General features: G+C 43.0%; 1 protein-coding gene across 1 annotated transcript in view; it reads right to left on the reverse strand.

Annotated features, from left to right (window-relative positions):
* The window catches only part of usp6nl (USP6 N-terminal like), a 61,593-nt gene that overhangs the window by 17,765 nt on the left and 32,900 nt on the right, over window positions 1–10,928 (reverse strand). Inside the window, exons 3-5 of the mRNA XM_085375905.1 lie at window positions 8,518–8,597; window positions 6,376–6,415; window positions 4,084–4,164 (exon numbers count right to left, since the gene is read on the reverse strand). Of these exons, the coding sequence (XP_085232031.1) occupies window positions 4,084–4,164; window positions 6,376–6,415; window positions 8,518–8,597 (201 nt within the window). The remainder of the gene's footprint in view (window positions 1–4,083; window positions 4,165–6,375; window positions 6,416–8,517; window positions 8,598–10,928) is intronic.

A 10,928-nucleotide genomic window follows, 5' to 3' on the forward strand; every position in this document is an offset into this window, starting at 1 on the left:
ATTTCGGGCATGTCATACCAGGAGGAGGCCTGGGGCAGAGTCAGGACTCGCTGAAAAGATTATCTCTCGCCTGTTTGGGAAAAACTTCTTGCCATCCCAGATGAGCAAGAGGTGGCTGACGTGAAGGAAGTCTGGGCTGCCTCCACAATCCAAGTCAAGATGAGCGGTAGGAAAATGATAACTATATGGTCTCAGCACACAAAAGAACACTTTTAAGTGCACTCAAGAGTAACTTCAAAATGTACAGGGTAAATGTTGTGAAGAGGCATACTGTAACTCTAACCGAGTTAAAGTATGTGTGTGAGAATGCATTGCTTGTGCTATGTACTGCACTACAGCAGCCTGGACAGCAGTGAGCTTTTCAAGACTTGTTGGCAATGATGGAAACTGAGAATGATTTTTACAACACATTTGCCAAACATTTTAACTTTTAATACTGCTTTAAAAGTTGTAATATGAGGCGGGCTCCATTTTAAGGGAAGGGATAGTTCAGTAGGTAGAGTGGTCGCCCCGTGATCAGAAGGTCGGGGGTTCGAATCCACTCAACGGCTACCCTAAGGTACCCCTGAGCAAGGTGCCGTCCCTACACACTGCTCCACGGGCGCCTGCTTAGTGGCTGCCCACTGCTTCTCTGAGTGAATGGGTCAAATGCAGAGAAAAACAAGTAATTTCCCCACGGGGATCAATAAAGTATACATTATTATTATTATTTTAAAGTGCAATCAAAATGGGCCTGCCAGCACCAGTGTGTGCAAAGAAATTTTATACCTAAAAATCCTGTTGGCAGTTTGAAATATATACTGATGTGCGGCTAATGCTAATGCATATTTTTTTTCATGCAGCCAAAAACATTTTGCCTGGTAACAGTAGACCAATAAAATTGTTATGTAGTATATATACGGTATATATTTTTACCGGCTGTTAAGAGACGCTGTAATGTTGTTTGTGCACTGTTCCGTAAAAAACCACAAGCAACGTATGTGTGTTACCGATACGTACGTATACTTAAAGGTAGCCGTGTTACAGGCGCTGTTCCAGGAAAAAAAGCATTTGCAGTATGTATTTTTGTATGTTACCATATCGTTTATGTTACCTTGTTTATGTTACCTTACAGATTAAATTAAATGTTAAAAATCCTCACGTGTAGTATTTCTGTGTAAATATCTCATATTATGAGTGAAACGCATACGGCTTAAAATCCGGTGCGGCGGATTTTGTACAAAGTGCAAAATTGATTTTCTTTCTAAAATTAGAGCATGCGGCTTTTAATCAGGTGCGCTCTGTAGTCCGGGAATTACAGTAATTGGCTTCACATTTAACACCGGCTCCTTGATGGAGCCTCTTTGTGTGGACCCACACCTGAGTGACTGCTGTTGGATATTAATAAAGTCTCCCAGCTGCCGAACGAAGCCATCATATTAGCTGTTTTACAATTCCTCATCATATTCCCAAACACAACCACAAACATCCTCAAGATTCCACTTCCACCACAGCTTTTCTGAAGAACACCACTTCCTGTGGTGACCAAGCAGTTACTGTGAAGTACTGGACTGGGGCACAGCTATAGTCTTAGAAGCCAAGATTTCAGAACATTTGCTGCGGTATAATTACTATAATGCTAAACACGATAACCGTAAGGAGGATTGGTCTTGTGTGGCTGGTGGGGGTGGCTCAAGGGGAGCTTATGACTGTCTTACATCTGCTCTCATACTTTCAAACTGCGGGCTAAATGTTCTCACAGCAGTTGGCAAGTATGGAAATAAAATAAGAGGTATATTGAGCGTGACCCGTTTCCTCGCCGAGCTGACGGCACGCTGCTGACTGACAAAGGCAAAAGAAATATCCCTGAAGCTGAGATGAAGAAAGAAAGGGTGGAAGAGGGAAGCGGAGGAGGCGATGTTGAGTGATGTGATGGATCGAGCTAAATGTTCTCTCTGCGTCCTTGGCTGTAACTCGACTTGAAAATGGCTTTGAAATAAAAGGGAGGCAAAACCAAAAAAGAAGCAGAAGGAGAGTAAAAAAAAGGAGCCTAAGAGCGCTCTTAGTGCCAGCAGTGAGTGCATTTCAAAGGACCAACACACCTCAGTAATCCCTGCTGAATTCATGCATACAAATGAAGCACTGCGGGGAACACCACAAAACAACCTGGACCTTAGAAGGCACCAATGAAGACAGCCATAGCTGATACCTGCCCCCCTCCAGCTGTCCTCCAGAGACATTCAGCTCCTCTGTATCAGCCGGACTGCAGCAGAGGGCAGAAGTGGACTTACATTAGCTCGGGAAGATAAATGCTGGAATGCGGCTCAGATATTTAAGGGTGGATTTGATGTGTGTTACTTTATCATTCGTGGTCATTTTGAAGCTGCACAGAAGACTGTTTTTATATTTAAAGATGAAATGACCGAGTGCAGTAAAGCAGCCTGTTGGTTTCTAATGTGGAAAACTCTGGACCTTGCTGTATTAAAGAGGACATAGTATGTTTACTTTTATTTTCTACAAATATACAGTTACAATGGTGAATGTTTATGTTAAATAAAGCAATTTTTTCATTCTGATCAGAAAACTCACAAAAACCTTTTACACCGACCATAAATTATCTAAAAAGAACGCAGATTTTCAGAAGGAGGTTTTACTGAATTCCTCTCACCATATGTTGGCCAAAAAGTTCTCTTAGAAATATTAAAAGAACAAACCTGACTTTTATCAGAACGGGGCTCAAGATCTTTCTGGGAAAGTCCAGACCCTAAACAGTCTAACACATGGACGCAGCCACTCTCCTTGGCTTCAGACGTCTGTAGTGCAACACAAAGACAAATTCCCAGTGCACAAACCTGTGAATGCTCCTCATCTACTCAGAGAAGTTTGGACTCTTCAACTGTAAACCCCTGAAACTACTCGGTCACAGCCAACAATGAAGTTCAGGTCAGTTTGAAACCAAAGCTGATGCTTGCCCTTTGGACAAGTCGAAGACGAAATCGCAAAGTAAGAGTTTAGAAGGAGACGTCTTTGGAAGGGTCTAAAAACAGCTGCACTGGAAGCCGTCTGAACTAGCGAATAAGAGCACAACTCGCCCCAAAGGGCTTTATTAACAATACGGTGAAATCAGCCTGCATTTATAACAACATGGTGATTATCTGACCTTTGACCTATGACCTTGAAGAATTACATACTAAAATGCTGTATTTTACAATCTTTAATCATATCATTGGAGCAGATCTGGCTGAAAACTCTGGCTTCTACAGGCTGTAAAAACTTGAGATTTCTAGTTTTTCCACATCTGGTCTGACTTTGAACTTGATGTCGACCCGATTTTCACCATAATTAAATCAGCCTGAGCTGTTCTTGCTACCATGACACAAATTTGAACAAGATATCTTGAAAACTGACTAGACTGCCAACAAACAGACAGACAAACAAACAGACCCTATTACATACTCCCGCCCTGTTTAAATGCTGCTTAACTGTGCAGTCCCTCACATTAAGTGTTTTATTCTTCTCAAGAACATTTGGGGATCCATTAAAATGTAAAATGGTCAGACGAACAATAGTGATGACTGATCGTCTACTAGACGAGCCGTACGCGTCCCTAGTTTTGATGTGCAGAAGAAGATGAGTTTAACCAACAGACAATTTAAATCAGGATTTCATTTTATTTATTTACTCATTCATATTTTTTTAAATGCCAGAACTTTTTGATCATGTCACGTATGACTGATTTAACTTTGCAGGTTTTAAATCCAGCCTCAGATGCTTCAATAGAAGCCTTCAGCCCATCGACTGCAGCTCAGTGTTTGTGCAGCTGTAGCAGAGGGCGAGTGCCTGCCAATCATCTCTTGCGACACCGTCTAGCGGCTGGCGAATCGATGGCCCCCGCGGACACGCACTACTATTAAAGCAGCTATTAATAGCAAAGTAACAATCTCAGAAGCCACATTGTGCTCATGTTCTACACGTGTCAGGCTAGAACTGCATCAATTAAGGCCAATTTATGGTCTTTGCATCTGTGTTCAGGACAGCTGTGGACAGCAGGGTGCCACACGCTCCTGCTCATAATGAAATCAGTGCTGTCAAAAGGAGAATCACCTTCTCACTGTTCTTGTATTTATCCCAGTTCTTCAGCATCTTCAGCCATTTGGTGGTCCTCTCCACCTCCGTGTGTTTTTGCTGCAGAAACAAGAATGAAAACATTAATAAGTTTCCCCTGCAGCTGCACTCGGGTCCACTGGGAACCACAGTGAGAAGAGAACAACATGCAGGTCATTATTTTGTATGTTCAAAGGCGTTTGGAGCTGTTCAGATGCTCTAATTAAAGCCTTCTGCAGATGCTGGTTTGTCTTGTTCGACTTTTGCACATTTCATGAACACAAGCATTCGTGAAAGAACCAGTTTTTACATCAAAACAAAGCATATTTATCATTTAAAATCAGAATTTCAGTAAGTTTTGTTCTCACAGCTTTGGGATTAGAAATTGGGCTTTTACTATACCAAATAAGTCACTTGTTTAAGTGTTTTATTCATTTCATTTTGATAAATTTGTTTTTCTTCAGTATGGCATTTTGAAATTAAAAACTAAAATTTTCCCTGTAGTTGCATAGAAAACTGCGTTCTATTTGACTGTACGTCCAACACCTCAGAGTATCCTTATGTAACAAAGAACATGAGGATACTCTGAAGTGTTGGACGTGACTTCTATTTTTAGGCAAACACTAAAGGAACAAATATACAGTATATACGATATACTGAAACAGCTGACAGGGACTACATGTTAACTGCGTCTGGTGTGAGCAGAGGAACTGATTTTAAAGAATAAAAAACCCAAGGCTGGTACACTCCTTTGTTTTCTTGAACAACACTGAGGACGAAGGATGAAGATTATTGCTCTGGTTTAGTGGTGTGCTGAGTGGGAATTTTTCAGAGACTGAGGAATCTGTTTGGAAGCTGGCTTTGTTTTAATTGTTGGTAAAATTATGGATGGAGTTTCCTTCCCCTTGAACCTGCAGACAGGTGACATGCTAAAGTAAAAAGCTGAGCATGTGGCCCCTGTAGTGAGGGGCTCTGATTTTTTCTTGCCATGGATCCTCTCATCTCAGCCTATTAACATTTCCAGGTTTTTAATTAATAAAGTTCTACCAAAGCTGCTGGCATTGTTAGAAGAAAAGGTGCCCAATGGCATTACCAACACAGTTTTTATCTCTCCAAACTCGTCATTTTGTTGTACTTCATGCCAAACCAAATCTTCTCCAGTGGGATGTAAACCAGAGTCTACTGGCAGTCAAACCAAAAAGTTCCCTCCAAATTCCCCTCCTAACGCAGACTGTACGTTTCTAAATTCGGCATATTCCTGGAAATTAATTTACTCCTCATTTAAATGTTAGGAAAAAATCTAATATCTAAAAGGCAGAAAAATTGAGTCTAGTCTAATGGCAATACAAACAATGTGTGTTTAGGAGCTGTATGAAACCACTGATCACGATCTTGGGATTTGAAACTATGGTTAAATGGTTAACTCTGGTTAAATGAATGATGCTGACGGGCAGCTGTAGGTCTTGCAGGCTTGCGTCCACACGCCTGTGCAGAACGCATTTACGCATCGTTCTGCTCAAGCGCTTTTACAGCAGTTCGCTCTGACGCAGCAGATGAATGCATGAACCATGCAGCTTGCATTCTGCCTCACTTGTTAACCGGGAGAGGAAGGCCCGGCCGTCTGCCGGGGTCACATCCAAACATCTTTGAACCAACAGGTAACTGCTCATCTGCACTAAGATACAAATAATACGTCGAGTCACTGCGCTAATCTGGGACTCTTGTCTCTTGGGTATCTGCAGGTAGCATTTCACGAATTACACAACACTGTTTGTAATCTCTGAGCAGGGGTGTGAAACAAGGCCCAGGGACCCATGTCAACCAGATGAACACCAACTGGGAGATTCTGGTTGATCAAGCAGCTTTCTCTACACCCAACACCAACTGAGGGAATATCTTTTGGGAGAATAATGTTCATCCGTCAGATCGAATTCAACAGACTTTGAGATCATTGCCAAGGTGGCCCGGCACCTTACTAACCCATGTGTAGGTTTCCCATTTTTATTAGGATCGACCCAGATCTTTCTTTTTTTTTTAACCTCTGGGCCAGTCACGCAACACTAAGCAAGAACTACAACAAAGGGTTTCCTGTGTCCCGTGCTTCAATCTCAAACCAAACCGGTCTATCTTATTATATTCTCAGGGTTTTAATGCAGGGGAAGTGAAAGCAGGAACATGAAATGTAATTTTCTGATTTGCGTAGCTGAGAAATAGCTCTTTTTTTATTATAAAAATGCCCCAAAGCTGCACAGATGGATTTGTTTAAAAACAACGAGAAGCAACACCTCTCACCTTTTCCTCCACCGAGTCGTAGGATGGAAGTTCAGTCTCACTAAAGAAAGGAGAGGAAAGCAGAAGAAATTAGTAAGGAAAACAGCTGGAGGAATGAGATCTTAAGCCTCTTAACCTCCAAGTTTTTAGTTATGAATCATAGTTGATATATTTTCCTTCCAGAAAATACTTTCTTTTAAAGAGTTCATCTCACTCCCTGACTGTTATCAGTAGGAGGGAACATCACATATGTCAGTGGTCACACAAACAGGAAATAACAGATTGGACATTCCTTAATCTTGTGTCTGTTTATCAGAAGTTAGTCACTGGAGAATAATCTGGTTTCAGCTCCTGTTGAAACCACTCTTACCATGCCTCGACCCCTTGGTCACTTCTGCTCAGAGTCTGGTTTCGAATTATGCAGGAGCTTCCAGTTCAGCCGTATATCTGCTTTACTTTGTGAGGAAAGGATGACACCTCGCCCATCGTTGCCTCAATTTGGTTTACATTGTAAGGTAATGACCCGACAATAATACAGAAAAATCCCCAACAATCACACAATCCCCTATGAGCGTGCAGTTGGCGACAGTGGGAAGGAAAAAAATGCATGAACCAATATCTACTAAAACCTTTACTTTTAAACCAGCATTAACCCAGTATTAACCAGGACAACTATTTATCATTTCTACATGTACAGACTAATAGCCCTGTATGGTGGCTTCCATTCTAACCACGTCTTTTAGAGATCTAACCAATGCAGAACAGTTAGTGGCTGAAAATGTTACAGCTAGCACTGTTAAAGACAAGCTACATAAGATTAAACCTAATGCTATGCTTCTCTAGCTAGTTTACCAGATGCAATTTCCTTGCTGTCTGGACTAGTCGCCAACTATTTTGGTTCTTTCATCAAATATTATCTGACCTTTGAAATCATTTAAAAAAATCCACCACATTTGCTGTATTGTTTATAGGAAAGGCAGTCCACTAAATCACGACCCATAGGTTGTGTAAACAGTTCATTACAGCCCATAGTAACATTTCATCATGACACGGTTCATAGTAGTTATGAACAGAGCAAACGATGAGGTGAGATGAGAAGTCTGACAGGCCAAGGTATGGATATATATATGGATATGGGGCGACCGTGGCTCAGGGGGTTGGGAAGCGTATCTGTAACCGGAAGGTCGCCGGTTCGATCCCCGGGCTCTCTGTCCTGGTCGTTGTGTCCTGGGGCAAGACACTTTACCCTACTTGCCTACTGGTGTTGGCCAGAGGGGCCGATGGCGCGATATGGCAGCCTCGCTTCTGTCAGTCTGCCCCAGGGCAGCTGTGGCTACAACCGTAGCTTGCCTCCACCAGTGTGTGAATGTGAGAGTGAATGAATAGTGGCATTGTAAAGTGCTTTGGGTGCCTTGAAAAGCGCTATATCAATCCAAACCATTATTATATGCTGACAAATCACAGACTTAAACAGTCTGCTGTTTGCTTCCTGCTTTAATGCGATAGTTGGCTTATTTTTTATTAAACCATGACTACATAACATCTACACATACAGTTCGTGCTTCAGATTGACTCTGAACATGACACCAGCATTTATACTTTACTGAAGTAACCCAACTTTTGGAAAAAGAGCCTTGGGAGATCTAGTCTTGTTCTGGTGGTTCTGCCCACACAGATTCTATAACCTTAAAACTACTCAGAGGTCACGCTGTTTTCTCCAGCGCCAACTGTCTGCCCAATTCAAAACACTTCATTTTCGTTTTCTCCTGCCCAGTCAGTGACCTTGACCTTAGCATACTCCTGTCCCGGTTTTAACCAATCATATAACCCCGAAGTTTCTTTACTCCAGCACCCTCCTCCTATCTCTCGTTGGATCGTACCACTCTATCCTCACACTGATGCTCTGTGATTGTGGCCAACCAAGCTGTTTCCTGCCTGCATGTGCCAGCCTATATATAAAACACTCTAGCACAGTGGTGTTTAAGAGCCTCACAGCCTCTGACCAGCCCGGCTCAAGCCACAGACACACTCATCTCTCAGCAACACCCGTCTGGACAGCTGCTGCTCGCTTTCTTTCTCCCTTCAGCGTGGTAGACTGGGCTTTGAAGTTTACTAATGTAGTTATTAGGCCTGATTATAGGCTGTATGTGTGCAAGAGCTTACTGGACGAAGCCAAAGCGGTCGACAACTTTGTACAGACGGAAGTTACTGTCCTCCCAGGGGTCCACGGGGGCGTCTTTTCCCTGGAACAAAGAAGAGAGAAAGGGGGAAAAATTCAGATTGGTGAATTTCTAAATTGGCCATCAAAAATCAAGATGACCTTTGACCTTCTGAGGATGCCCCGTTTCTGAGGATTTTGTGATTCTTTATAGAAAAAACAATAAAGCAGTTAATCTGCAAAGTAACTGGTATCCTAATTTGTTTGACTGATGCCTGCTGTTCAGTGAAATAAACTGAACACTGGCTTCTGATGGAGCTCCAAATTACATGCCACCCACGTTCTTCAGGGGGAGAGGATAGTGTTTTGATTGGCTGCTAGATTACATGTGGGGGCTTCGACTCTGGCGCCCTTGAGAAAGTGCGTCGGTGTGAGTGTGTGTTTGTGTGTGACCAGCGATTAACAGTTGTGAAATGAACAGCCAGACGTCCACCTGCGTCACCATCTGACTCGAGGCGTCCTAAAAACCACTCGACCGTCAGTGAAATAGGAAACCCAGAGGCAGAGTGTGTGAGGAAGTGTTATAAAGAGAATATCAGAGAGACAATGTGTGAGAAAAATGAGTGATGGAAGCACAAAAAGGTCAGAAAATAAAGGTACAAATGTCCGAAATGTTGGATATTTTGTTGATTTGAGGCGGGATGAAGTGGCCTTTGTTGATCTGCACACAAGCTTCCTTCTTCCGAACCATCTCTTTGAAACTGTTAAAGCTGTTTTACATTCACAGTGAGATAAAGGATTGGCTCAGCCAAATACATCATTCATCTCAGCTTAGCAAATCTTAGCAATGACCTCAAATCCAGGAGAACTACGACCATAAATACTAAACAGTACGCTAGTCCCCACTGATGCTGAGAAAACTTTCTTCCAAGTTTGCTTCAACTTCATGTATGTATGAAGGACCAACGTTTTTTTCTGATTTCACTACATACATTCTAGTTCTGATCTGGCTTTTACTCAATTTTATCACAAAATCTGAATCATGCACACCGATCAGGGATAACATTATGACCACGACCTAATATTAACCCATCGAGGCATGGACTCTCCAAAGACCCCTGAAGGTGTGGCGTGGAATCTGACAGCACATCCCACAGATGCTCGACTGGATTGAGAACTGGGCAGTCTGGAGGCAAAGTCAAAACCATTCCTGCTGAAAGAGGCCATCAGGGAGTACCGGTCCATGAAACGGTGTAAATGCTCTGCAAAAGTGCTCAGGTTGGTGGTATGTGTCAAAGTAACATCCACATGGTGGGAAACCTGCTTCTAACAGCAACTTTGAGGACTAAGTTTAGTTCCTTACAAATATATCCCACCCACTAACAGGTGCCTCGATGAAGGGGTACTCAGTGATAGTCACTTCACCTGTCACTGATCAAAATGTTAAGACCAATAAACCAAGAAGGATTAAAGGAGGAGGAGCTAAAACAGCTTGCTTTGGACAATGGCTGAGCTGAGGAAAAGAATCTCCAGCATAAGATAAACAAGGATTATTTTGGACTTTGAATCATGCAAAGCTTCTCTACTAGAGTCCAACAAGAAAGGAGTGCTTTTATGGGAAATATCTACGATACAAACTTAAACACCTGACTTTTGTCAGACATTTCAGCCTAAAGTGATTTTCTTTTGAAGAGCTGAGTGTAGTAGAGCTCTTTCTGTGCCTCTGTGCTGTTCAGCAAGCAAGCGCCCAGCAATGTGAAAGACAAAAAAAGTAATAAACATTATGTTTGCTTCCAACTTCATTTTATTGAGTCTACATGTTAAATATGTTTGTTGCTAAAAAGCTAGAGGCCAAAACTTATTTCAGAACGGGAGTATGCAAAACAATTTTTTGAGCTGTCAGCTGCTCAAACGACAGGAAAACAGGAATCAGAAAAGTTGGTTTATTATTTTAACCAAATTGACCTAGAGTACGCTTGGGGAGTGTGATCGTGTGTACAGCGTCTCTTTATGTCTGTCTCCACGTTGGTTGTGTGGAGTAAGTGCATATGAGAGCATGAGGGTGGGAATGGATGTTTGTATATGTGTGTGCCTGTATTTCTGTGTCAGGCGCCACCTCTCTGGGGACATCTCAGGCCCTCCAAGGTTTGGAGGCCTATCTCCCCCTACCACCACTTCCCCTGCCAGTGGCGGACCCCCTCAGACATCGGTGCGTTGGTGGTTCTTTGTGTCCGGGGATGGGCGTTCAGGTACACACCGGCTCACTCCTTGGCGGCCGCTTATCGGGGCCTGGAGCCTGGGGCTCGCTCGGGCCACTTCGGAGGTGGGTTGCCCCCGGCCTCTCGGCCTGGGGCTCGGTCACTCAGGCACGGCTGGCTGCCGGCGGAGCTCACGGGCGCGTCACTGCAACTCCCCC

Source organism: Diplotaxodon limnothrissa, linkage group LG17, assembly GCF_057381915.1.
Source record: "Diplotaxodon limnothrissa isolate DT_005_m linkage group LG17, D_limnothrissa_male_GT1.1, whole genome shotgun sequence".
Lineage (NCBI taxonomy): Eukaryota > Metazoa > Chordata > Actinopteri > Cichliformes > Cichlidae > Diplotaxodon > Diplotaxodon limnothrissa.